Source organism: Fulvia fulva, chromosome 2, assembly GCF_020509005.1.
Source record: "Fulvia fulva chromosome 2, complete sequence".
Lineage (NCBI taxonomy): Eukaryota > Fungi > Ascomycota > Dothideomycetes > Mycosphaerellales > Mycosphaerellaceae > Fulvia > Fulvia fulva.
This window is the reverse complement of record NC_063013.1, coordinates 5,829,934-5,857,024: the sequence shown is the minus strand read 5'-3', so window position 1 is coordinate 5,857,024 and position 27,091 is coordinate 5,829,934. Positions and strand designations below refer to the sequence as shown.

Below are 27,091 nucleotides of genomic sequence, written 5' to 3'. Positions count from 1 at the left end.
TGTGTGTCCCTGAATAGTGATTGGGGCTTGCATATTGTGTCTGTTTCTGGCTCTACTGAAGTGGATGAGTTGATACTTCTCTAGGGCAAATCTGGCTCCATGTTTCCTGGCCCATTCCTTACATTCCTTGTGTTTCTTCTGCAAGATTCTGCAGTTCTCTTCTATGCTGTCTAACCAGGCTAGGATGTTTGTGTCATCCACAAACCCTAAGGCTGATATGTTTCTAGAGTTTAGCTTTGCTGGCAGGTCTGCTATAAAGAGGAGAGACAGGATTAGAGACATTGTTGATCCCTATAGGATTCCTGTCTCTGTAGGCATGCTGTAAGATTTGTATCTGCCTAGTCTTAGTCTTGTGGTTCTGCCTCTAAGGAAGGACTGGATGAACTGGACTGTCCAGTTAGGGATAGCCTTCTGTTTCAGGATGTGGATCAGCCTCTAGTGTGAGACATTGTCAAAGGCTCCTGATATGTCTAGTGAGAGGAGTGTGGCTGCTTTGTTGTTCCTAAAGTGCTACAGGGTCTTGATCTGCTCTATGATAAGTTCCACAGCTGTTAGTGTTGATCTTTGTTTCCTGCCTCCTATCTGTTCTTTAGGAAGGATTCTATGTTCTTCAGCTAGGTTTGTCAGCCTTTCTACTATGATCTTTTCTAGGAGTTTGCGTAGTGTGTTGAGCAGGGCAATAGGTCTATATGCCTTTAGCTTTGTGTAGTCCTCTTTCTGTGGTTTTCTTAAGACTATAGTCAGTGACTCCTTGAAGTGTTTAGGGCAGTGTCCTTAGGCTATGCACTATAAAAAGATGTTTGACAGTGCAGGGGAGATCTGGTCCTTGCATGTCTTGATGAACAAGTTTGGAATCCTATCTGGTCCTAGGGCCTTATTTCCTGAGAGTCTCTTAATGATGCTCTTGATCTCTCCCTCTCCCACTGTACAGGATTGCTCTAGTGGTGTTGGATACACACTGCCCTCCAGATCCTGCAGGTCAGCTTCTACCTGTGTGCCAAAGAAATGTTTCCCTAATGCCTATGCCTTTCCTGGGAGAGTGTGTTGGATTACTCCTTCCTGGTCTCCAATGTTTGGAAACTAGGGCAGCATGTTTCTGTCCTGTGTGGGTTGTCTTGCCCACTTTGCTAGTTTCCACATCTTCTCAGGATTCTGGGTAATGGATCCAACTGTTGACCTCCACTCCAGCATCTTGTCCCTCTTGATCTGGGCCTTCTTGTCTCTGGTTGCCTGGTTGTATCTGTCCAATGCTTCCTGGGAGTGACTCTGGGTAAGGGCTCTCCTGGCCTGCCTGGCTGCCTTGACCTTCTCTGAGCATTCCTTTGTCCAGAATGGCCTCTAGTACAGTGACTGTTTCTTTTCTCTAGTGTAGGCTGCTGCAGTTTCCTGTATTGTTCTAACCAGTTCTGCCACTGCTTGGTCTATGTCTAAGGCTGTTTCCAGTCTCCTGGTCTCTAGTCCAGCTAGCTTCTGTTCCAGGTCTTGTCTGATCTGTTCCTAGTTGGCTGCTTTCCAGGCCAGCTGAGGTTCTAGGTCTCCTTCCTGCTGTGTCTGTGTTTCAAACTCCACCTGAATTGGGAGGTGATCTGATGAGGACTCCAAGTCCTGGTTAACCCAGCATCTAGTGACCTTCTGCTGCAGGTCATGTGATGCAAAGCACAGGTCAATGGTGCTTGAGCTTGCTCTCTGTGACCAGGTAGTTAGGCCCTTTGGGGTAACTAGGTGCATGTTGTTGCTTTGGGTAGTGGAGAGGAGTCTGTTAGCTAGGAAGTGATGGGCAGGTGCAAAGTCTGATCCCTATATAGGATGGTGCAAGTTGAAGTCTCCCAGCACGATGTGTTAGGAGTCACTCTGCAAGATGTCTGGCAGCTGTTGTAGTGTGCCCAGCTAGGTGCTGCTTCTGGAGCTGGGGGGTGGGTTGTATACACTGTGGATGTGGATGCTGCCTTGATTAGTGTTGAGTCTGACTAAGGTGATGTCTCCCCCTTCCTATTGGATTTGTTCCCAGCTGTCTGTTGCCATCTCTTTGCTGATGTACATGCATGTTCTAGGGGTGCCTTGTTTGGCTAGGAGTGTGTGATACCTTGGGTCGTTAGCAGTAGATGGTCTGTTAGATTTGCTGTTGATCCAAGGTTCCTAGACTACAATGACTAGGTGTTTCTTTAGGTCCAGTGCTTAGAGAAAGCTTCTCTGGACCTTGTGCTGGCTTTTGTTGACATTGTACTGGATAGTGGTAAGATTGGGTGTCTCAATCATGACTCATCTATACTGGTCTCCTGCTGGTCTTCTCGTGCTTCCTGCTGCTGGCTGCTATTTGGGATTGTGGTAAGGTTAAGCCTGCTTTGTGACGGGTCTCTTCCTGCAACCACAATTGATTTTGGTCTACCTATGGCAGGGTGGCCTTGGGCCTGTGTGGTCTCTTCTGTTCTGCCTCTTTTCAGAGGGTTGTAGACAGTCCTTAGGGGTTCTTGGGTGATTGTCCCTGTCTGGAATCTGATAGGGGTGTTGATCCTGGCTTCTCTTGCCCTCCTCTTTGCCTCAATCCTAGCTGTACAGTCTTGGGACCAGGAAGGGTGTTTCTTTCCACAGCATGCACATCTGGCTTCACTCTTTGGGGCTGTGCAATTCTGTACTTTGTGGCTACTAGCACAGTGGGAACAAGTGTCCTTTTGGCTTAGGCATCTAGTAGAGATATGACCATACTGTTGGCACTTGAAACATTGCAGTAGTCTATAGGTGCTTCTATAGATTTCTGTGTCCATTCTTTCACATTCCCAGAAGATGCCCTTGTTAAGCACGGTGTTTGCCTGTTCTACAGTGCCTATCTAGAGCACTAGAGAAGACTCTCTCTTTATGTCCTTTGTCTTTCTGTTGACCTATGCTGCTTTTGTGATCTGTAGCCCTGGGCATACAGCCTGGTTCTGGTCCTGCAGCCTCTTAAGGTCTCCTTTAATGTCAAACTTTGTAGTCATCCTATAGGCAATAACCATATTTTGTTGGTGTAAGACCTTAGCCGTCTTGCCTAGTTTGACTGTCCACTCCTTCTGTGTCTCTAGCCTCTTCCTGTCTTGCTCCTGTGCTGTGAACAGCTTAAGGACACCTCCCTTCTCTTTCCTGGCTCTAATGATGCCTTGTATCCCAATCTTCTGTATGATCTCCTTGCCTGACAGGCCCTCAATCTCTTTCTGCTCTTGCTGGTCGGAAATGTAGACCTTGATAGCTGTTTTCTGGGGGGGAGGGTTTTGGGATGTAACTGCTGCCTAGGTTGGTTGGCTTAGTTTCTGGCCTTCCTGTGTCCTCTTCTTTGCTGCTGCTGCTACTGTCCTGTTAATGATCTGTCCTGTTTGGCTCCTTAGTGCCTTTAGCCCTCCAAGGAGCTCCAAAATCATCCCCTTAAGTGCTCTTTCTGGGTGCTCGCCATCTCCTGCCATTGCCATTGTTTCTGCCTTCCTGCAGACCTCCTTCCACTCGTTACTCTCCTGCTCCTGGTCGTTTCCTGCGATCGCTATCATCGTGTCTCTCTCTAGTTATATGAGAGTTTATTAATTATGCTTAATCTATGTTATAGTTAGTTATAGTAACTACTATAGTCGCCTCGTAAGCTCGGCCACAGCCGCAGTGTCCACACCCTATAGATTGAGCCAATGGGCGAGCTGCACTAGAAAGCTAGCGTTGATTAGTCTCGCTGCCGCTCGCCCAATCAACGCTGTCGCTTTCTGGTGCAGCTTCGCCCATGTTAAAACGCGCCTTCGGCGCAATGATGACGGCACGTTGCCGCAAAGTCAAAGCCGAGCCGCACCAAACCAACTTCCTGCTTCCTCTCTTTCGCCCAAGCAAGGAGGCTGTACAGCAACTACATCATCAACATTGTTATCGCCACCGTCGCTGTGGTCGAGCACACCCCATCGCTTCTATCGCCGCTGCGAGACTGCCTCCGTACGAGATGGAGACCTCTTCGTGATGCAGCAGTCAGGAGTCCACTATTGGACATGATATATCCACCTTGCATCGTATGCTATGGCTGAACGTCGGCCACGAATGCGCGCTCCGCTGTCTGCTTTACACCCAGCTCGACGAAAGACTGAGAGGAGATATCTGTGAGTCGTACCTGCCTGATCTGTGCCTCTCTGTATGCAAGTCACGGGCGCCTATACAGATCCGCCGTCCAGCCATCACGACGCATGCGCACCAAGACCTTATGAAGACAAGCAACACTCCTATCATACGTGATCCACCGCATCTTCCAATACGGGATGCGCCATGGGCTGGATATGGATACCGGATCCACGCTCTCGGTTGTAACTCGTCCTCTCAGGCACTTCGCTGGCCGCCTGTGTTCCCTCTTACAGCCATCGTTCCCAATCATAGAAAAGGCTTGGCAACGCGATCCTTGTCCTTCCATGCGAGTCTGGCGTCCTTGCCGGCTGCAGGAACGTTGTTGCTGCAAACGAGTCCACCAAGCTCCGTGCCGACCACGCCATCGTTGCGCCTCCTTGTGGACCATCACCCGAAGAGATCCATTCACCGTTCGCATAGCGGAGACAAGCCTTTGCTACAGCGTGCACCATTCGACAGATAGCCCTGTGCTGCCGACCACATGCCTGCCGCCTTGCCGAGCATTCAAATCGATTGTGCAGAAGGACCGCTTTGAGCGGCTTCTATTCCCACCTGCAATATACAATAATGGTCCTTGCGCTGGCAAGTCTACAAACTTCACTCTCTTCGTTCACCACGCCTCTTCTTCACTACTACAGGTCTTAGCTGCCCTGTGGCGATCATAAAAGCAGTTCTTCAAACATTCGTTTGCACACATTCGTTGCACTGCTCAACTTCACCCAACACTTTTAACAATGCGTTTCGCGACTCTGGCCGGCCTGGTCACAACCGCCACACTCGCCACTGCTCAGGCACCAAGCATCAACGACTACAGCGCCGCCGATATTGCCAGCGGTGCAGCTTTCCAAGACATCTCCGACATTGCCGATGCATCTATTAGATCCAACATTGGCTCGCGGGTCAACGCACAGTGCACGTACGAGAACGCCGATGTCCGTAGGGAGTGGCGAACACTATCACAAGCAACACGCAAGAGCTTCACGGATGCTGTTGTATGCCTTCAGAACATGGAGCCACAGATCATGACCGCCGCTCAAGCTGCCGACTACCCTGGCGTCAAGTCTCGCTGGGATGAATATGTCGCCACTCACATCAACTACACTATGAATATCCACGACACAGCCGATTTCTTCGCATGGCACAGGGCTTTTGTCCATTATCTCGAGGAAGATCTCCAGACCCTCTGTGGATACACTGGCATCATGCCATACTGGGTGAGTGTGGAGCGAAGAGGGCATTGTCTTTCAAGACAGTCCGCGGCCTCGTCTCTGCTCAGCATTTCTTGCTGAGGCCTTGCCACGTACAGTGCGAGTATAGCTAATGCGTCTTTGTTTGTGTAGAATTGGGCCGAGGACTCCGCTGCGCCGCAAGACAGCCCTCTATTCACGGGCGATGCTTACAGCATGGGTAGCAATGGCGAATTTGTTGCAGGCCGCACCGACACCTGGGTTGCACAACAGGACGTGACATTTCCTCCAGGTAAGCCAATGAAGCGGTCCGGGTTGCCAGCAGTGCCTGAGATCACCGTGCAATGTTTAACGCATGCGCTGCACGATGCGCTGTGCTCCATCCTTATGGTTCAAGCAGTCGCTGTGTGCCTCTCGAGTATGGCTAACGGTCGTTTTTGCTAGGTCTCGGCGGAGGCTGTATTGAGAGCGGTCCCTTCAGCGACATGGTTGTGAACCTCGGACCACTGGATCTGCCAAACGCAGATAATGTCGCCTCATCCTTCCAATACAACCCCCGTTGTCTCGAGCGTGACATCAACCCGTGGTTCTCCAACAACTACAATACTTGGAAGAACGTCACTGAAGTTATCCTCGAGAACATATACCTCGAGGATTTCCAATGGCGCCTGCAAGGCTACAACAGTGACACTGACAAGTTTGGTGTTCATGGTGGTGGCCACTGGCAGATTGGTGGTTCCATGATGGACTTCCACTCTTCGCCTGCGGATCCACTGTTCTACCTCCACCACGGAATGGTCGACAGGTGAGTACAGCCTTCGCACGTTTGCTAGAGAGTGTACTAATCGCTTGCACAGAGTATGGACCATTTGGCAGAACCTGGACATCTACCGTCGCCAGGATATCATCCAAGGTACCGCCAATCTTGGCTGCAGCGTGCCAGATTGCCCGGCAATGCAACTCTCTGATGAGCTTCCTTTCGGCTTCGTGCGCTCCGCCAACCCAGTGTTCAGAACAATGATGGACACCTTCGCTGGCCCTCTATGTTACCGATACGAGTAATTCATCCGTAGAGCAGAAGCTGCTCACGTTCGTTCTGGACGACAAGACTCGCCTCTGTACATGCGGCGCCACAACTGGTACATAACAACTTTCAAGATCGAAGAATGGGGCATGGTGACCGGAATGAATGAGGTTCCCGCAGATAGACTATGCACAAAACATAATAGCTAATGATGGACAAGTTGTCCGAAGTCGCTCACCTTACAGCACGTGACGACATGGAACGGACGACAACGATACTGAGTGTTCAGCTAGCAGACACATCGCGTCTCCAAGGTGTCTATTGCACGTGGTGAGTCGCAGTGACGAGCGTGCCCGTGTTACCCACTTCGACAGCTCCCCACCGACGACCCCTCCTTCCAAGCAATCGTGTTGAAGCTCCTTCTGTCAACACGAACCGCATGCCCTTCTCGGACTTGGTTTTGGTACTACCTGTTAGACTTCAGGGTCCACCAAGCTGTACGGTAGACCGTACGCCTCTCGCCTGGAAAGCACTGCAAGCTTTGGCTGTCGTACGGCGTAAATTAGCGCGAACTCTCTGTCGAAGCCTATCGGCAGTATCAACTTTGTTTACTGTCAGACGAAGGGATGCGATCAATATGACGGAGTTGTGGCACTGTTGGAGCGTACGCACCACGAAGGAGCCACTTTCGATCGCACTTTCCCTCCGAGACGACTCGCTACAGCTCTGTCGTCCGCCATGGCTTGTAGAGCGGCTAATGGGGCACTTGCGCGGCACCTTTATAGGGCGTAATACCTCGGTCGTGTAAGATGGTAAGCTAGAATTCCCATAACAGATTCAAGATTTATTGTTCCGTGCTGCTCAGATCTTTGGACCATGTCAAGGACAGTCCTGGTTCTTATAGACATCGATTCACGACCTACACACAGCCGATACCGTAGCCCGCTACACAATGCCAGGTCGCTTGCAAGATCGTGTAGCACTCATCACAGGCTCGTCTTCTGGAATAGGAAGAGCTACAGCCTTTGCATATGCACGTGAAGGCGCTAAAATTGTCTGCTCAGACATAACGGAGGATACTTGGAGAGAAAACGCCCCCTCGGACGAAGCAAACGAACCCACGCACGAGCGTTTACAAAAAGATGGATTTCCAGCTGCATACGTACACTGCGATGTGACAGATCCGAAGTCAGTGGAAGCGGCTGTGGCAGCTGCAGTGAAAGAATATGGGCGCTTGGATATTATGGTGATACATCGCAAAAAAGACAGTTGAGGCTCACCTTAATCTGACTATTTGTAGGTTAACAACGCAGGATTTGCTTTGGAGACCAGAGTGCCCAATCCAATATGGGATGCCGACCTGGAGGTATACAAGAAGACTATGGCCGCGAACGTCGATGGCGTGTTCTATGGCGTCAAGTATGCGGCGAAGCAGATGATGCAGCAGGAACCATTAGCGAACGGCGACCGAGGATGGATCTTGAATGCTGCTTCAGTCTATGGCCTGGTGGGCACACCTGCTGCACCAGCATACTGTGAGTACAAGCCGTCATGAATGGTGAGCATGTTGAGCTGATGAATCTTTGCCCAGGCACATCAAAGGGAGCAGTATCGAACTTGACCAAGGCAGCGGCTTTGGATTGTGCGCAGCATAGGATACATGTCAATTCGGTCAACCCTGGATATATCCGAACGCATATGACGGATCTGCTCTTCGCAGACAAAGACATCACGAGCCAGTTGGAGGAAATGCATCCTTGGGGCCGCGTAGGCAATCCTGAAGATATTGCCAAGGCATATGTTTTTCTGGCCAGCGATGATGCACAATGGATGACCGGAGTCAATCTGCCTATAGATGGTGGTTATCTTGCGCGATAAGCTATTTGGAGAAGACGAAGAGCTCGTTGACATTAGGCAGATTTCCATGTCGATCTCCAGCATCATGACCCTCGCTCGTCGTGGCTCCACTTTCACGAAAGCAACACCCCGCCGGCAAATGCCTCCCTGTGTTGCAACTTGCAACGCTTTTATTACACTCTACGCGCACACCATGATACCTTGTTATGCTGCAGTGCCTATTGTTGGCAGATCAGGCCAAGTGCATACTACCATGACGAACACACTGACGTGCAGATATGTATAAGCAAGCCAAGATCTCGCCGTGAAGCTTCGTGGACAGCGCATTGGCAGGATGTACTTCTCCACATCTTTGATAGCAGCAACGCCGTTGACAAGGGCATTCGCCGCTGCATCGATTCTTCCAGCTCGAGATGATGCCTCACCAGCCTTCACATACAACGCTACCACCATCCTCCTCCATGGCAAGCCATACCAGATCATCGGCGGACAGATGGACCCCCAGCGTATACCTCCACAATACTGGCGTGATCGACTGAGGAAGGCCAAAGCCATGGGTTTGAACACCATCTTTCCGTATGTTTTCTGGGACCACCTCGAACCATCGCCTGGAGAGTGGACTTTCGACCAGCCAGAAAATGATATCGCGACTTACGTCAAGACTGCCAAGAGGAAGGGTTGAATGTCGTGCTTCGACCAGGGCCATACATCTGTGGCAAGCATGACTTTGGAGGCTTTCCACCGTGGCTCAGCCAGGTGCCTGGACTGGTGGTCAGAGATTATAATGAGCCATATCTCAACGCTTCGAAGATTTATCTTACCAAGCTCGCTGAGCAGTTGAGTGATCTGCAGGTTAGCAAGGGTGGGAACATCTTGATGGTTCAGGTTGAGAACGAGTATGGAAGCTTCGGCTCTAACCATCAGTAGTGAGTAGTCCCTTGAGGATATCTCCAAGTGTCTGAGTGCTGACCTTAGATCCCCAGTATCGCGGCTCTTCGCGACATTCTCAAGTCTCTCTTCGACGTTCCCCTGTATACCAACGATGGTGGAGTTGAATTTAGACTGGATGGCGGCTCAATCCCTGGTGTTCTCGCTGAGATTGACGGTGATCCATCATCCGGTTTCAAGGCTCGAGGTCTGTACATCACCGACCCAAGCGAACTCGGATCATTGCTCGATGGAGAGTACTACACTTATGCTCCTGATCAATGGGGTTCCTACAACTCGCACAATAGCACGCAGCGTGACCCGCAAGCAGTAACGCAATTCGTCAAGGGTATTGACTATGTGCTCGGCAATGAGACGGCATCCATCAGCTTCTACATGGTTCATGGAGGTACAAATTTCGGATTCAGTAATGGTGCGTTGTGGCAGAATCGGACAACGGTCTTCACCACCAGCTACGATTGCTAGGCGTCTATCGATGAGAGTGGCAGGACAACCGAACTGTACCAGACGATGCGAGATACGATCGCAAAGTACGTACCGAAAGGAAGTATACCGGCGCCCCCAGCAAATGTGCCAATGATGGCTGTTCCTGAGATCAGACTTGAGCCACTGGTGTCTCTGGCCGACTCTCTGCCCGCGAAAGTGACAAAGGACTACCCAGTGCCGATGGAGGCGCTTGGACAATCGTACGGTTTCATCTTGTGCGAGCACACCGCAACAGAGGCTTCTTCTGGCATCCTGCACCCCGGTGATCGTCCTCGAGATCGTGTCCTGGTGTATGTCAACAATGTTCGAGTGGGTATCATCGACAGTCAGTATCAGCATCCCAACAACGTCAGCGTAGACCTCAAGCCTGGGGATACTCTCCGTATGCTGATAGAGAGCTTGGGCCGGGTGGACTATTATTCTACTGGCAACAAATACGCCGATTACCTCAGACAACCGCACAAGGGTATTGTTGGGAATGTGACTGTTGGCAGCAAAACGATGACCCGCTGGAACCATTACACAATTCCTTTGACGGAGCTTCCGTCCACCACACAGGCGCCATCGTACTCCAACAATGCATCGGATGCAAAAGGGCAGTTGCCGCAATTCTATCATGGGACTTTCAAAGTACCAAGTGGCATGAACTGCACGGATCCAGCAGCTCTTGATCCTTTCTTGTCGATACCAGCCGGCGTCAGGGGTCAGGTTTTCGTCAATGGCTCCAATCTTGGTCGATACTGGCTCGTGGGCCCACAACAGTCGCTGTAGCTCCCAGGTACATTGGTCAAGCCTGGCGAAGCGAACGAGGTGATTGTCCTGGAGTTGGAGCCTGATCAGGTAAATGGCACTATGACTGCAGTTGGTCTTGCGGAGAGGCAGTGGTTCAACAAGCCAGATCCTGACTGCTTGAAGTGTGTCTGACAGGGTGTCCCAAGAGCAGCAACACGAGTAGTCTGATATCTGAATTCTTTGCATCGCCTATCCCACAAGTGTAGGCGCTGCCTTTCCTCGACGTTGATTTGTGTTTCCACTAGGCCATCATAGACGTCTAAAGAGAATCGGCAGCGCCATTCTGATCGATCGCAGTCGTCTTGATAGGCCACTAAACGCATGTCTTCTTGATAGTAGCCCCATAGCTTAGCTTCTTGCGACGATAGTAGTTGTCTACTGAGACGTGACATGTCCCCTGGGTATGGCACCCTACAGTCTTAGTGTATCAAGATGTGGCATCCTCCGGACCTTTGTCGGCCAGTCTCGCACTCTCGCTACTGCCAGGCGTAATGCTTGCAACGTCGCAGAATTCCTATTCGAGATCATGGCTGTGTCGATACTTGCTGCGTTGGTGATATCGCATTGTCTTGGCGAGCTGTGCAAGGAAGGCTCTTCCAGTAGTGTCACGTAACATCACACAGCAGGCTCTCATCACTGTCGCCATTGGAAGCGCAGGGGCCACCTTTTTTGTCAGAAGCATTTGGTGAACGTGCGAGCACTCCATCCCTGCTGCGGTCAAGACGGCACAGACGGGCCGACACTAACCCACTGAGAGTCTGAGAGCAGTCGAGATGCCGAATGCTCAGATGATCTTGCGGAGACGTTTTGCTTTGCAGAGGCTGACTACTGGACAGAGGCAACTGCTGAGTGGCTGTTTCCTGGATTCTCTCCAGATCCTTGACTGTGCGGCACCGGCTTCGACGGGAGATGGCGCGTGGATGAGTGCGTAGGCTACAGGCTACAGGGGTGCTGCAGACCCTCTGTCTCGAGTCCTGCTGCGCCTATGCTGCCCGCCTTGGCTTCGGGTCGCTGCCGTCGTGCTGCAGCTGTGGCGGCAGCATATGGCTGACAAGCGTGAACGGCGCCGAGTGAATGGGCTCGTGCGAGTCCATGTGGCTGTGGCAGCCTGAGGACGATGTGACTGTGTCGTTCGCCGGAGATGTGCTTCTAGCTAGTCGCATCGTTGCACAGACCGAGGGACCCCAATGCGGGATACGGATCACCTGGATAGACTATGTAGTCCACTCCACAGCAGACCCAGACCCAGACCCAGCGGCGAGATGCTTTGCTCTCCTGCTCGAGTATCTGATGACACTTGCTGTATGGAGGCCTACAGGGAGGCAAGCTTCGCATCCAGGTCACGAAGTACTACCCCACTAGAACTAGTAGGCCGTCAGCAAGTTGGCTGGCACGGCTGGACTACGAGCACGCTACCTTGTCCTCGACCACTCCCGTGTATACTACCTCTTACCACCGCCCTCGCGCGTGTACATGCTCAGCTTCACACTCCACCGAGCCCCGGCCGCCATCGCTCGTGCTTCTCCACTTACACTCGCTATGCTATGCCGCCGTTAGAAGCCTGGTGAGCGTTGCTGTGGCTTGACGCTTTCTTCCGCCCTGCCAAAGGCGACGGCACATCACTCATCACGCGTACACGACCAGCAGGGCCACGCATCACTCTCCCCACACGGGCTCCCTGGGCGTGCTATACCGCGCCGGGGATAGCTACTGCAGGAGCTCAGTATGGACCGCAACACCACCATGACCGACAGCATCGATTGGGACTCCATCTCCTTCTCCAATGGCGCCGGCGCACAGCTGGACGATCTCCAGTTCTCCGACTCGCCCTACACGAACCAAAGTGCCTTCGATCAGTTCACCAACATGGACGCATACGCAGCGAACTCGCCCATGCCGCTGAGCTCCAAAGCAGCACCCGACACCGCAGCCGGCGCGCACGCGCACGCGCATTCAGAGAACTCGAGCCAAGACTCATCGTCGGATACATCGAGCAGGCGCAAGAGGAAGACAGAGAGCGAGAGTCCCATCTCAGATCCGGTGACCGAAATCGGCAACAGGGATGCTCAGATCAAGCAGGAGGACATGAAGATGCAGCTGCCCGACATCTCGCAGGTCCGAAGCTTCGATCCTCCATTTCAGCCCATGAATCAGCTCAGCCTCGGTCATGGAGACGGCAGCATGTTCAACAGCGCGGCGTCGAGCCCGGTCCAGCGAACCGACTACGACACCATGTCACTGGACGCGCACGTCAATATGCCGCGGGCGAATGTCGCTGCGCAGTTCGAGAACTCCCCCGTTGAGACGATCAACCCAGGCATGTTCACCATAGGAGGCTCACGCGACCAGTCGCCAGCCACGAACACCATGATGTTTAGCCAGGCGTCACCTAATGCCATCTTCTCTACGCCATCGTCGGACAGCCAGGGCCTCGCCAATCACCCCAACTGGAACCCTTCACTTGCACAGAATCCCAATTGGCCGGGCGACTTCAACAGTAGCCTGGCTTCACCTGGCGCCATCGCTTTCACCCCGTCACCAGGTGCTAATGGTACTCCAGCAGCCCCAGCTCGCGGTACAGGAGCGCGTCCGGGCAGATCTCCGTTACATATTGCACCAATCTCAACCAAATCTAGAGTCGAAACACAGATCAATGTAGTCATGACGCTCGAGAAACCTCCTCCCGGCGTCGAGAATCTGCATCTGCCATTGCATACTATAGCCAAATCAAAGCTCCTGGCCAAGGAGGAATACGATGGATCGAAAGTCCTGGAGTTACACACTATGCTTGTGTGCAGTAGTGCCATGCACAACGCAGAAGTCAGGCAGAAAGCTTTGCAAATGGCGGCGTCAGCATCGAACGAAGAGATTCAGAGACGAGCAGAGCTAGCAAGAGAATCGAGCGACGAGGAAAAGAATGACCCTAAGAACGTGGAAGAGGCTGACAAGCCTGCAAATGGTGGAGAAGTTAGGATATGCAGTAACTGTATACAACGCGAGAGGAAGCGAGCTGGCAGGAAGAAGACGAAAAGAGAAGAGGAACAACAGCATTGGGAGCGATATGAGACGGAACGAGTCGTGGTGTTCAACTCGAACGAATACCTGCCATTCAAGCCATACGAGGGAGCACAGCAGCCGCTGCGAGACGGGATGGACAGCGAACAGTATATCCCGCCGGAAGGATCGCTTCAAGTGACTGCAGCAATGCGAATCGCGTGTTACTGCAGGCATCAGAGCGAAAAGGAGGGCTTTCAGGTCATCTTCACCCTGAAGGATCAGCAGGGACATGTCGTTGCACAGCAGATGTCCGACTCCATCCTCATCACAGACGATCACAAGACGCATCCACAGAGCTTCTCCACCGCCGTGCCAGGCGAAGGATTCTACCAAAACGCGGCGTTCTTACCAAACGGGCTGCCGATGTCCCATTCCATGGTTGATATGACACAGCACGTTCCGCAATTCACGGCCTCCAGGTCAGCAGGCAATCTGCAAGCACTTGCCTATCCCGCAGGCTATAATCCACACAGCCACGTACACCAGCTTCCTGGTTCGGGTTACAATTCGCAGACCACGTCAGCAACGATGACTCCGACAAGTCTTTCAAGACCTGGATCTCCCACGAGCGCGGGTCAAGCAGGCCCGAACAAGAAGAGGAAGTCATCGACCTTCCATCGTAAAGTGCCAAGCGGATTGACGATGACCCCCAGAGTTGACACGAGTCAGCCACCATCTTCGAATATGCCTTCCGCGATATCGATGGGCTCGCAGTTCTCGCCATCAAATGGAGGCTTCCCGAACCAGATGAATCAATCCTACATGACGATACCGAATAACAACGGGCCAGCACAGTATTACAACAGCGGACCACCGACGCCCAACGAGAGTGGTCCGTTCAACTTCAGTCAACCTGAGGTAGATTTGTCTCAGATACCCGCAAACCAGGCGTACTTCTCCCATCCATCCTCTGCCGTGCCTAGCAGATCGAACTCTCCTGTCATGAACTCCCGAGGCAACATGGCAGCATACGCTCGACAACAGCCCATTCAAACCCCCACAAACAGCATAAACCCTCGTCCCCAGACTATATTTGTTGGCCAAGCTCGACCAGATCAAGGAAGCCCAGCACCACTCCCACAAGTGTCAAGGACCATACCTAGTGAAGGACCGGTAGCTGGTGGCAACGAAGTCGCTATCCTCGGAGAAGGATTCGTTCCAGGCATGCAGGTCGCTTTTGGTGATCAAATTGCTCAGACTTCGTTCCTGTCGCCCACAGGCTTAAGCGCTATGGCGCCTCCGAATCGTCAGGGATCCGTCTTCGTCACTGTGGTGGCACCGAATGGTCAGCCTCGCTATCCTGAGCAGTTCAATAAGCCAGTGTACAAGTACACGCAGAGCAACGAAGATGTCATGGTCATGGCCCTGAAGCAACTCTCGGAGCAGCAATACGGTCAGTCTGAGGCGTGGCAGACGTTTGCTCAGCAGAATGCCGCTACCTATATGCAGCAGAGGGTGGGCCGCGCCGACACTGGTTTCCAGCAGGGCTACTCAGCTCATCATCGAGGGATCGCGATCAATGATACCAGGCAAACTCAAGACCGTGGTTCGAGTGATAATAGGGCAGCTTCTCGGCAGCATTCTAGACGCGCAGAAACATTGACGTGGCGCGTTTCGCTGGCCACACCTAAATGTAGCTCTTGCGAGAGTGCTCCGTTGCGTACATCGCGTGTCCAGTCACAAGTCCGTCCGACTGGATCGCGAGTCTTCGGCTCTTTGGATCTCGCGAAGGCATCGGGAATTCCGTCTCTTGCAGCACAGCAGACAGCAAGCCATGTCTCGGTCAGACCGTCAGCCTCCACCGAGGAGTCGGCGCCGGTACCGATGATCACCCCATCGCAAGAGCAGTCTCTTTGGCCAGAATGTGTGGAAACAGAGCCCGAGCATGCAGTCGTAGTGGCTGATGAGAAGCTTGCCGCGATGTCCGACCAGCTGAGCGGCGTTGCCTTAAGCGCGCCGAACAAGACCGAATCTGAAGATCCGCCTTTGTGGCTCTGGGTAAGTTGCGAGCACCACGGATCACAACCTTGTAGCCTGTACAAGACTGACTTTACCAACAGATGCCACTCTTCGCCATAACCTCGTCGATTGTGCTACGAGCGGGAATGCAACATGTCTCGCAGCAGAAAATTAACACTCTCGAGACCAGTCGCCCAGCCCTGGAGATGACTGCTTAAACACGGGACGAACGAGACGAACGGACATGTACCAGTCATGACATTGTTAAGATGAAATTTTTCATCGTGCGGATGTGGGACACACGGCGTCAAACGGCGTCAAAAGCGGGTGTTTCGTGCCTTTGGCTTGGGTGGGTATATTCCGCATTCCAGGGCGGTAATGAAGGTCGTCTGGGCACATTCTCCGGGACCTGCTTCGACTTTGTGCAAAGGAGGGTGAGATATGCGAAGCACATGTTGCTCTTACGACGGCGGCAGTGAGGCGGTAGCTTGTTGCCAAAAGTTCGAGCAGCGACACCTACTGGATCGGATGGGTGAGGACTACTGTGTTGCGATTTCGCTCTCTCTCCCGCTTCCTGCCATGTTATATTAGCTTACCCACGAACGAACGAAACGAAAACATGTCTCCAGCATCTCATCTTCCTAAGCGTTTGTGAAGATCAAGTTTCATGCTTCACCTGCGAGGCAATGTCGTTCTCGGACTTCGTCCCTTGAGTGACAGTGGGCGGGGTGTGCATGTAGGACCAAGGCCACGCGCGATATGTCATGGGCCTCCAAAGTCGGCTCCCTCGAGTCGTGCATGCCAGCACATCACAAACGTTGTGATTCGGCAGCTTCATCATCAAAGTGAAGGAGCAGAATTGACTCGGTCTCCTTCAGAAGCTGCGTCATCCAAAGCGCTCATGTGCAGGCTGGCTTCGGCTTACTACTGCATACAGGTGAAGGAGGCAATGTAGCATTTATGGCGTCGAGAGCATTCTCGTTGTTGTTCTTCCCTGCGACAGGCCTTGAAGCCACATCTCGTGATCATGCAGAGAAATCGTTGGTTCGTTGTTGAGTTGTTTCGACCGAGAACGCTTTGATGGCCTTTCCGGGCGAGGAGCGTACACAGTGGCGTCGAAAAGAGCTTCATACCGCCTGTCGTGTAACACGAAGAGAAACACTGCATCCTTGTTCTGCGTTTATCTCGGTCCTCAGGGAACTCTTTGGAGGCAGATGGACGTAAGTCGGATGCACCGGTGTGTTGGTACGGATCTGACAGGGTTGATGTTCTCGGTTCGGAGGCTTGCCTGACCTCGTCGTTCTTACCGAGCCGGCTGTGAAACTCATGGCGCCCCGAAGGCAGGTGAAGACGATAGTCACCGGGGGTCGGATTTGGATGGCAGAGAAGTGTTTGTGCGCTTTTCGCGGCGCTTTGCTGGCGATGTGGAAACGGAAGGCGGAGTGTTGTGCTGGCCGCCAGCGGTGGATCATTGCAGTATTTCATGCAGCGATCCACCTTTTGACAGGTCCAAGACCAAGGCATATCAGTCAACGGAGGCGAGCGGTTTGTCAAGCTTCCAACCAGTTGCATGCTGAGTCGCACGCGACGAACGCCTCTCGGCGACACAGTACCAAGCTGTAACTGGAGGCGTGCACGATTTCGAGATTGACTTCTCAATCAGCACGAGGCTGAGATGAGCAGCCGTTGGTCTCTACGCTCTCGAGCTCGACGGTGAGTGCTCTGGGCAAATACTATTTCGCTCGTACGGGTTTGCTTTCTCGCTGGTACGGCTCTTGCTTGAATCTAGCTGAAGTGACCAACTTCACAAACAATTTCCTCAATAATGGCGCACTCAAAATGAGATTAGATTTGAGGGATGTAGATTGAATTGCAAGACCTCGTACCCTATGCTTTTTGAGCCCCCCTTGGGGGGTTGGGGGGCCTAATAAAATTCGTTGTCCTCGAGCACAAAGATTAGCCCTTAAGAATCTTGAAGTTCTTACGGCCATGTCAGACCTTAATGCCCAAGGACTCTCAGAATTGCCGGATGTGGCCAATCTACAAGCGAAATAGCGAATGCGTACGTGCGTAACAGTATTTGCCAGTGCTCTGTCGCGTGCCTTAAAATGAACTACGTCGCTGCTGGTCAGCACAGCAGAGTATATTATTGCTGTGAAGGTCGGGACATCAGGGTCAAGCCTGCAGCAATCTGCTCAGAATGGCAAGGATCAAGCACAAAGGAGTGCAGGGCAAGGCGCGACGGGAGATGGACGCAATGGTACGGAGCATGGCGATCCACCGTCCTCATGTACACTTGCTTGTATGCTACCTGCAAAATGTCCGACTGGCAGCCAGAATCAAGCACAAAGAGTGTGCAGCTTCCGGCAGGCTGGTGCCATCTTCGATCTCAATGTTATTAATCTGTGCACTGCTGGTCGGGCTCTTGGTACCGCAGCAACTCAGAGATACGGCGAGGCGTTCACGCGGCTGCCAGTCGTCGGTCCCGAGCAGGTGGGAGGGGAAGAGGTTTGGGTGAAATGAGACCCAAGCGGAGCCAACAGAGCTCGCGGTGGCTGTGATGAGCTGAGCAAGTGACGATGCTGTGAACTGTGAGCTGCGAGCCTGCGAGGGAGCTTTGGGCAGAGGCGCGCCCACGACCAACCACACTGAACAGTCCGTGCGGCACGTCCCAGACCGTCAGATAGCGGATTGTGCGCGGGTGACGATACCCGACCGTCTGCCATGGTGTTTCAGCAGCGACTGCGAGAAATGTATGACTCGGCGAGATCCAGCAGGACGGGTCACGCAAGGTTGCGCTTATTGACATCGTATCCATGGCAGCAGCACAGTGACAGTCGAGGTCTCTTCCAGCCAGCAGATGACAACAGGTGATGCTGGCGAGAGATGGCTGCCGCTCTTGCCCGCAATAATCTCGTTGATCGTGGTGATGCGCGCAGAGCTGCTGAACAAGGCATCGCGCGAGGAGCAGATCCTTGGTACGTTGCAACTTGCAGGGATGGCCGTCTCCACCTTCTGCCGCCTAGCTAGCGTCAATGGAGGGTAGTTCCCGAGACGGAGAGCTGGTCTGAGCGTCCACCCGCCCAAAGTCGCTGCCGTCCCTCTCGCGAACTCCTCATCTTGCGCTGCCCGCCCAGCTCTCTCCCAGCGCCAGAGCTGTGAGCTGGTCAGCGTCTTTCTTCGTTGCAGCCTGTGGTCGGAGCGCTTGTTCATGTTAACACTCGATGTGGTCCCGCTCGAGCTTTCCTTAGTACCTTCGTCAAGCACTACCTGCCCCCCCCGAAGCACCCGGACCTGGCCTTTGGGAAGTCGCTTCGCTTCGCCCGCCCACCCGCGCTCCTTCAAAGCTGCTCCGCCCGCAGACCACCATCGCCATCTGGACCGAGGACGCGCAAGGTGTCACCCTCCTCCTCCTCCGACTGCATCTCGCTGCGCTGCACGTTGCTGCACGCCGCCCGCAAACACCTGACGCTGCTGCTGAGCGAGCACCCTTCTGATCCATTTCTTCACCGCGCGGCAATTTCTTGCTGCCGTCTTGTAAGTCTCCCTTGCTTCACGCGCGCTACCTGGCCCAATGTTCCGGGAGCGTGGTAACCCGCCGCTGCTGCTCTTCACCAACACATCGGACTGGGAGATCCCTCAGAGCTCTCACCTGGACTCTTCTTCCTCCCACACAATCTTTACTGACCGCACTGCTGGTAGCCAGTTTCATCATGAACCACGACACTCTGCTCCCCGTCGACAACGAGACCAAGAGCTCGGCCACGAGAACGACCAACGATGGCCGTACCCTCACCTACGAGATGCAGGTCCTGCAGCAGCCCATGAGAGCCAGAGCATGTGGCCAAGGCGCAAAATGTATGTTGTAGTTGTTGTCCCTACTATACCCATCGCCGTCGCCATCGCGCTGACATGTCATTAGCTTCGGCCGACCGCAGGCCAGTGGACCCGCCACCCATCGTCGAGCTCAAGATCTTCGAGGGCGAGAAACGGGATGACATTACTTATACCATGCACGCTAATTACTTCCTCTTCGCAACCCTGGAGCAAGCGCGTCCGATGGCTCATGCCCGTGGGCAGGATAGAAACAGCACGCATCCCGTGCTCACTGGAACTCCCGTCGCCGGAATGGTGTACCTGGACCGCCCAAATCCCGCCGGCTACTTCATCTTTCCAGATCTATCTGTCCGCCACGAGGGTAAATACAGGCTTAGCTTCAGTCTGTACGATGAGCTCAAGAATGCCAAGGATGAGGACAAACTGGACGAAGGCGGTGCCAACGCCGGTGGTGATGCCCATGTCACCCATCGTCTTGAAGTCAAGTCCAAGCCCTTCCATGTCTACAGCGCAAAGAAGTTCCCGGGTCTCACGGAGAGCACCTCCCTCAGCCGGATGGTGGCCGAGCAAGGTTGCCGCGTTCGCATCAGGCGGGATGTTCGGATGAGGAGACGAGAACCGAAATCTGGTGGAAAGGACTGGGATGAGTATGAAGAAGAGACTGCTGTCGCACGTGCAAGAGCCTCGGCGACTCCGGATCCAAACATGTACCCGGCCATGCAAACACCACACGGATACATCGAGCCAAATTCCCGACCACGGTCTGCCAGTAACGCTAGTCACCAATCACTTGGGTCCATCTCGCGTCGACCGTCCATGCAGGAGATAGGACAGGCCTACCACCAACAACCTCACTACGGCACAGCACCGCATACACCCCAAAATGGATACACTCAGACAGCTGCATATGGACCATCCTCAGGACAACAGTACCCACCCAATCAGTTCATGCAGCAACCACCTCCAATGCAGCCACCTCCGCCACAGTCTTACCCAGCACCACCGCCGGTCACGACCGCACAACAACCTCAACCGCCGCAGGGCTATTACAGCTATCCTCCTGCGCCCACGCCGCCGCAAGCAACCCAAGCGCAGCAGTACAATATGCCATCACATACTTACGAGTCTGGAGCTCAGCCACACCGCCCAAGCGTCGACTATTCTGCACAGGATGGGTACCGCAGGAACTCGCAGCAGATTCCACCACCGCCTCATCCTACAGGTTATCCTCAAGCGATGCAACCACAGTATGCGGCACAAATGCCGCCGGCGCAACAGTATCAGCAACCGCCGCCACCTCCACCACCGCAGACGACACAACACTCCTCGTTCCCGTCGATGGATCTCTTCAACTCACGACCGGCTCCAGTAGAGCCACTCCACAGGGGTAATACTCCAGCACCTAAGGGTTCTTTTGATCTACCCCCACTCAACACTGCAGCTATGGCCAGCAACAAGCTCGAAGCCTCGTCGCCAACCAGCGCAGCACCGACAAACGCCTACTTTAGTGGTGGTCAACCCCCTATTGATACGCACAAGCGCAGCTACGGTGACGTGTTCAGTAACAGGCATCAAAATGGACCACTGCGCCAAGGACAGCGCCCAAGCTATGGTCAAGGAGACAATCTTACGACCAACACTTCCATGCCTGCAGCTGACGATGATGACAACGCGGGCGCCGAGCTGGATCCAACGACTTTGGGCATGCATTACCGTAGAGCGGATGGCCGACAGATTCAGCGTGCTTTGCCTGGTCATGCGTAGAAAGCACCATCGTTCACACCAGGGAATGGCACAGAGGAATCGATTGCCCGCTGTGATGACATTCACAAGGGGATTATCGAAGATGGGGATTGGAGCGACAGCGCAGATTCCTCGTCGGGCCATCCTTTATCGAATGGCGACCACGTTCCATTGGACATCTTACAATCAGCACGCAGCTTCAGTTCGCAGCAACAGGGCGGTTTAGGGCGGGTACCATCGAAGTAAGGCGCTGTCGGCGTACATTGCAGCGTTCCGCAGGGCGGCCATGTTCAAAACTTTTCATTTGTATGGGAGGCACGGTGTTGCCACGACTTCGTTGGGCAGGCGAATTTAAGCCTAATCTACTGACTGTTCTCTTTATGTGTCGGGGGAGGAAACGACGACCATCACAATATCCACAACCCAGTGCTCTTCGCATTCTCTACGACTATTACGATCCGCTTCGCAACTTCATCACTATTGGGAGATCACGGAGGTAAGGCACTTGTATGTAGAATTTGGATCATGGCAGTGATCCAGTATCTACACTTTAGATGACGACAATCCACGAGGTGGACAATTCAACTCAGTGAGCCTTTCCTACAGTATCATCTTACCTCTGTCCCTGCTTTGGCCAGCCGTCTTGGCGTGAAGGAGTCCAGTGACGCATTTGCCAGTTTAGAGCAGAACAGAAAGCCGGTTTACAGTGCCAAGGCATCGACGATTGAATGGCCCGCATCCGATACACCCCCTCGGGCTGTCCTCGACCATGCGCACAAACTGCACAGCGTGGCCTCCACGCAACGTCACTTATGACGGGAACCTTCAAGACCTCACGCGACTACGCAATGGCTGCCCAGACATGTCTCGCGCATTCGGCTGTAGCGAGGGTACATATAAGGCGAGACTTTACCATGGAATCACTGAGACTCCCATACTCTTCTGGACAACTCTTCATCACACCCAAGGCAAGACATTGAAATTGCAATTTTAAGACATCATGTATGTTCTCCCTTCCCCCCGTGCGGTCGTCTCTCGGTACCTTACCCTGTACCGAACCAAGACGATGTACATTGCAGAGTAGGGTCGGTCGGGCTTTCACTAATGCATGGGTGATCGTGCTATAGGGATAAGCTTGAGCACAACAAGAGCAACTCGGAGCAGGTCAAGGACGGCTTTGAGTATGGTCGCGAGGAGAACAAGAAGGAGGGCCACACTGGCAACCCGAACAGGAATGTCGGTGGTACTGCGTATGTGCACTCTATCTATTGTGTGAGATTTGGATGGTATGCATAGGCTGACGACAACCACCACAGCAAGGACGGTGGCCTGAGCACTGCAGACACAGTAGCAGACGGCGGCCCAGATGATGCCGAACAGGACGGCGAATACAAGCCCGGAAAGTAATCGTCGAAGCAAAGGCCGACGACGACGTCCCACATCTTCGCCGTCCCCTATAACGAGTCACGCATAGTAGTCATGGTAGAAAGAGAGAGAAACAGAGAGGGTGCTCGCGCAGCTACGCCGTGTTACCCTACAGTCGCAAAATCCACTAAAAAATCCATGTCCACTTCTTCAGCTTCTAGTCGCCCGCGGGAACGTGCGTAGCCCTGCGTAGCCCTGCGTAGCCCTGCGTAGCCCTGCGTAGCCCTGCGTAGTGGTAATCGGGTCTCGGCGATGTTTCTCCATCTAACACACTAGCAGCAGAACGGTGCCGCAGAATCTTTACCGCCCTGCTGGTATTCGGAGACCGCAGTCTCGCCAGAAGGTTTTCAGCACACCCTGTTCACAGATCGTGGTTCTTGGTGCGTCCCGATTGTCTCGGGTAACTTAGCGGGAGCGGAATGGCTCGAGGGATTAGTGTGGTGTGCAGTGACGGCGATGACATGTGTGAGTGTGAAGGGTGTTTAGTCAGAGTTTTTGATGGGATGGCAACACTGCGTGGAGTACTATAGTGCAAGGCCATGCGTGAGAACGTGGCATGGTACAATATGAGTGGGAAAAGCAAAACTTTTGGTATATACACTGGGTATCTCTATAGAGCCTTTTTTGGGCTCTACCACTTGGGCTGATATTGTTTGTAGAGCCTTCTGATCATATGCAATCGTTGGCGCCAGGATGAAGGGTACTCGCCCATGTCATCGCCTGCCTGCCACATCGCCGAGAACACGCATGCGTTCAATGCCAGGTTGCGAATATAGCCACCTAAAGATGCGCCGGAGATGACCTTCACCTCAGCTGCCGAGGAGAGGTTCGGGTACCCCGGTCGTGTAATGCAGTGGACATTGTAGAAGCGATCTTTCTTTTCCTTCGAGGCCGTTATCTCTCGGGCTTGTAGGAAGCTCGTTCGCTCTGAAGGCGAGATGATGATGTAGACGTAGTTGAAGGCAGATGGAAACGTATCGAAGCGGAAGTCATTGCCGCTGTTGTTGAACACAATGTTCACATAGTCGTTGCCAATGTGTCGCTTCTTGTTGATAATTGTCAATTGGTCGTCGCCGCCTGGGTCACGGGGCATATATGTCGTTATGTGATAAACGAGTTCGGTCACCTCGTTGTTCCACACAATCGTAAACTCGCCATCGACGGCATCTTGGGAGCGATCCAGTCCTTGCGCGTTCCAGGTCGCGCCTTTTAGACTGCGTATAGAACCCATATCTTCCAGGAACTCGCGATAGTCTGGAGTGCCTGACTGGTTCAGCAGGATCTCGGCTTCTGTAGTCTGCTCTTCGCCCACGAAGATGATGCCGGCTTTGTGAGAGTCCAGTGCAGATGTTCGATCGAAGGACTTGATGGCACGGTCGACCGCATCTTCTTCCGGCAGCGTGATGATCTCCAGGGATCCGAGTGCCGATGATGGTCGAGGAATGGCTACCTTGCCATATGTTCGTCCTAGAACGTCCTCAGGGAAGACTGCAATATAGTCTTGGTCATCACTTTCGACCGTGACCGATGCGGTAAATCGAGCTTCGAGGTCTGCGGGTACCACACTGTCATGGCGCTTGCGAGACTGTATTAGTCTCTCGGCCGTGCCAGAGGGTCTTCGAATGGTCACGAGTGTCTTCCCCGTCCTAAGAGCAGTGTCCGTCGTGATCAACAGTATTCCGGTCACACGGTGGCGTGTAATGATTCGGCCGTCGTTCTCCGTGAAAATGCTTTGACCGGGAGTGGTTGTGGTCTCTTCCGCATCGACACGATCCATAAGATCGATCGTGACCAGTCCTTGATCCTCGATGTGCTCATGCCCTTCGAGATCAGTGTACCGCAAACAGCTCGTGATGTACTCCTTAAGTCCATGTCGATCCTCGCGCTTGAGCGCCATATACCAGAAAGTGATCACATGATGTGCCAGGGCATAGACGTATTGAACACTGTCATCGCTAGAGGTACTGCTGCTCAAAGCGGCACTTTGTTCACTTGTTGGTGTGCGCTTGCGTTCGAGCACTGACGTGCTTCGCACTGACTGAAGGTAGCTATGGCAGACTCCAAATATGCGCTTGAAGTCATCCCGGCGCAACCTGTCTTGCAGATCTCGGAACCGGGAGAGTCCAGCAAAGAACTCCAGAACATACAGTGCCAAGTTCCTTTGAGTCACCATACGTGCCATTTTGTTGATCAACGCGTCCATGTAGCCAGCCATGAGTTCAGGCAGTTCATAGCAGCAGATTGTCAGCGCATGAATGCAATGGATGCTGACAGTGTGGTCGCGCGAGCCAGCCACGTTGATTACGGTCTTGATCGCAGCTTTGATATCGTTCCTGGGTATCTGACGATGATAGCTGATGGTAGCTGTCAAGATCTGAAGAAGCTGTCCGATTACGTATGACTTGCTGACGCCAGCTTGCGCTGGAGGCTCAAGAAAGATGTCGGTATCAAGGCACTTGCACAGTGCCTGCCGCAGTGCGATGATGTGCTCGGACCTGTCCCGCCACAGGGCATGGTTACGAATCTGCGGCGCCAGGTCTTTCAGAAGTGCATTGTATATGTCCCATCGAGTCGGTTCCTGATAGATCATCCCTTCCACTGCACTGACCCAAGCCTCGAGGGATAGCGCTGTGAAGCCATACAAATTGGAGGTAGGCTTCGGTCGTTTGTCGAGCACCATTTCATCCTCGTTCGTCCGCTCTGGTTCGAGATATCCCTGGCCAGCCTCGTCGGCACGAATTCTCAGCAGAAGCCTTGTCGCTTCAAGACTATGTTTCGCCAGGCCACAAAGCAAGGGAAAGAGCCAATTGCGCTGTCCTTCCCATTTCTCTTTCTGCGTCTTATGGGCAAATATTCGTACGACACCTCTTGCCAGAATGTCCACAGCGGGAGCAGCAGTCGTGGGGTCCACTATCAAAGTCTCCAAAGTATAAACAAAATCTTTTCTTGCCATAAAGTTGTCGGTCTGGAAGTAAGCGGATACGCTAGTAGTGATGAAAGCGTCGAGCTCTTCCAGGTAGAGCGAAGAATCGCAAAGCTTTCCAAGCATGCTGCGGTAGCCGGAAGTCCAAACGGTCTCTTCTTCAAGGAGCAATGCACGCTGCCACGGGTCCAACAGTTGGCTAGATAGGTTCTTAGGCAGAGGCCTCCTGGCCTGGACGAAAAGTTGAGCTAGAGCTGGATGATGCCGTGCTTCGAACCTAGCCACCCTGGTTTGTAGTCCGGTGAACAATACCTCCAACGCCTCCTTGTCGCTCGGTTGTTCGACGCAACGCTCTACCAGATTCAGCCAAATGTCCAGACCAGCGTCCGCCTCGACTTGATCCGTAATGGCATCATCCTGGAGCATTGTGCCTAGCAAGATAGTGACCTGTTCTCGAAGTATAGCGTTGTTCGCAATGGATGTTTCGCGAAGGCCGATGAGGAGCTGCGTTGGTTGCATATTATGGGCTTGTGCTTCATGGTCTGCGAACAGCTTGTTGGTGGTCATCATCAAAGCTCCGACGCTCGCAGCGAAGTGGTACTTGGATCTGCCATCATAAGGGTCGCTGATGACTTGAAGCAATGCGCCTGCAAATTGTCCCCCGAGGTGCGATTCCAGGATATGTTGTGCAACAGCCCAAGCGTGCTGGCTCAGCCTTTTATGTCTGTTGGATCGACTGCCTTGGTAGTATGCATACGCAATGAAACGTACCGCCGGCACCAAACAAGGGAGGAGAGAATAGGTGCAAACCGTATCGATGAGATCCAACGCTGCATACAAGTCCGCCGTCGAGGACGATCTGCTGGCAACGTTCAACGCCGTCTGCAGCAGATTGGAAAGGGCAGCAGGCGCGAACCATTTGGCATGGTACTGTATTGCCGTGGCCGCCTCCTGCAAGACGCCGGAGAGTGAGGCCTGGGTAGACGAGCTTGCTGGACTTTGCACAGAATTGCTCCCCAAGGCATCACATTTGCTGACTTCCCGCGTCAGTCTCTCGCAGATGAAGGCCTCGTATGGTGCTATCTCGCGGCGAGAGGGCATGTCGGTGTTTGATAGTGTTCCGCCCGAGGCGGCGATGTTGAGGACGACTTGCTTGGAAGGTGGGATAGTGCTGCGAGGTGTGTCAGACAGTGCGGGCAATGACGCTGAACAGCCCAGCAGTTGCAGAAGCCTTGAATGTACACAGTAGGCTTCCGGCCAAGGCTACGAAGCACGCCTTGTTGCGCGTGACATGGCCCTTTCTCACGACAGGTGAGCCGACAATGCAGGTGCCGCCTGCCCCCGAAACGAGAAGTCACGCTTTGTAGCGATTGCTGCCATCAAAGTGCGGGCAGCTGCCCAACGAAAGCTAGCATCGTCCAAGGTTGCAGCAACTCAAAACAGCGCGTGCTCGATTCAAGTTTGCTCTCCAGCAGTGCACGAGGTGCAGATGCCACGGTGCCGAAATGAAGGATGGAAGCGTACCTTTTCGATGAAGGCGTCGGCGTTGAGGAGAGGCTGGAGGACGGCCATTCCGACGGTGTTGTCGGAGCATCATGTCGATGCCGTGTGTCCATGAACACGCCCGGGACGCTTCGACGGCGAGGTCTGGATGGTATCCTGGCAGGAGCATCGTTGGAGGTTGTCAGGAAGCCGGCTTGCCCGATGTCACTATCTTCGTGCCATGTCCGGATGGTC

At 53.3% G+C, this 27,091-nt stretch overlaps 9 protein-coding genes across 9 annotated transcripts; 8 read left to right on the top strand and 1 right to left on the bottom strand.

Annotated features, from left to right (window-relative positions):
• Nucleotides 1–4,850: 4,850 nt before the first annotated feature.
• On the top strand, nt 4,851–6,365 carry CLAFUR5_03570 (Tyrosinase P; the record flags this gene model as incomplete). The annotated part of the gene is made up of 4 exons (XM_047902718.1): nt 4,851–5,330; nt 5,457–5,595; nt 5,748–6,108; nt 6,161–6,365. The coding sequence occupies 4 exons, from the start codon at nt 4,851–4,853 to the stop codon at nt 6,363–6,365; spliced, it is 1,185 nt and encodes a 394-aa protein (XP_047758521.1).
• A 914-nt stretch (nt 6,366–7,279) lies between these two features.
• On the top strand, nt 7,280–8,205 carry CLAFUR5_03569 (Dihydroanticapsin 7-dehydrogenase; the record flags this gene model as incomplete). Its single annotated transcript, XM_047902717.1, has 3 exons — nt 7,280–7,573; nt 7,628–7,862; nt 7,919–8,205. The coding sequence occupies 3 exons, from the start codon at nt 7,280–7,282 to the stop codon at nt 8,203–8,205; spliced, it is 816 nt and encodes a 271-aa protein (XP_047757757.1).
• A 313-nt stretch (nt 8,206–8,518) lies between these two features.
• CLAFUR5_03568 (Beta-galactosidase) lies at nt 8,519–8,866 on the top strand (the record flags this gene model as incomplete). Its single annotated transcript, XM_047902716.1, has 1 exon — nt 8,519–8,866. The coding sequence occupies one exon, from the start codon at nt 8,519–8,521 to the stop codon at nt 8,864–8,866; it is 348 nt and encodes a 115-aa protein (XP_047757756.1).
• Nucleotides 8,867–9,060: 194 nt separating this feature from the next.
• CLAFUR5_03567 (Beta-galactosidase-1-like protein) lies at nt 9,061–9,597 on the top strand (the record flags this gene model as incomplete). The annotated part of the gene is made up of 2 exons (XM_047902715.1): nt 9,061–9,110; nt 9,168–9,597. The coding sequence occupies 2 exons, from the start codon at nt 9,061–9,063 to the stop codon at nt 9,595–9,597; spliced, it is 480 nt and encodes a 159-aa protein (XP_047757933.1).
• A 45-nt stretch (nt 9,598–9,642) lies between these two features.
• CLAFUR5_03566 (Beta-galactosidase) lies at nt 9,643–10,389 on the top strand (the record flags this gene model as incomplete). The annotated part of the gene is made up of 1 exon (XM_047902714.1): nt 9,643–10,389. One exon carries the CDS (start codon nt 9,643–9,645, stop codon nt 10,387–10,389), a length of 747 nt encoding a protein of 248 aa, XP_047757754.1.
• Nucleotides 10,390–12,135: 1,746 nt separating this feature from the next.
• Nucleotides 12,136–15,644, top strand: CLAFUR5_03565 (uncharacterized protein; the record flags this gene model as incomplete). Its single annotated transcript, XM_047902713.1, has 2 exons — nt 12,136–15,465; nt 15,528–15,644. 2 exons carry the CDS (start codon nt 12,136–12,138, stop codon nt 15,642–15,644), a joined length of 3,447 nt encoding a protein of 1,148 aa, XP_047757924.1.
• A 3,495-nt stretch (nt 15,645–19,139) lies between these two features.
• CLAFUR5_03564 (Developmental and secondary metabolism regulator veA) lies at nt 19,140–21,027 on the top strand (the record flags this gene model as incomplete). Its single annotated transcript, XM_047902712.1, has 2 exons — nt 19,140–19,284; nt 19,349–21,027. 2 exons carry the CDS (start codon nt 19,140–19,142, stop codon nt 21,025–21,027), a joined length of 1,824 nt encoding a protein of 607 aa, XP_047757921.1.
• Nucleotides 21,028–22,072: 1,045 nt separating this feature from the next.
• Nucleotides 22,073–22,413, top strand: CLAFUR5_03563 (uncharacterized protein; the record flags this gene model as incomplete). The annotated part of the gene is made up of 3 exons (XM_047902711.1): nt 22,073–22,086; nt 22,134–22,256; nt 22,323–22,413. The coding sequence occupies 3 exons, from the start codon at nt 22,073–22,075 to the stop codon at nt 22,411–22,413; spliced, it is 228 nt and encodes a 75-aa protein (XP_047757755.1).
• Nucleotides 22,414–23,062: 649 nt separating this feature from the next.
• Nucleotides 23,063–26,970, bottom strand: CLAFUR5_03562 (Tuberous sclerosis 2; the record flags this gene model as incomplete). Its single annotated transcript, XM_047902710.1, has 2 exons — nt 23,063–26,525; nt 26,879–26,970. The coding sequence occupies 2 exons, from the start codon at nt 26,968–26,970 to the stop codon at nt 23,063–23,065; spliced, it is 3,555 nt and encodes a 1,184-aa protein (XP_047757936.1).
• Nucleotides 26,971–27,091: the final 121 nt, after the last annotated feature.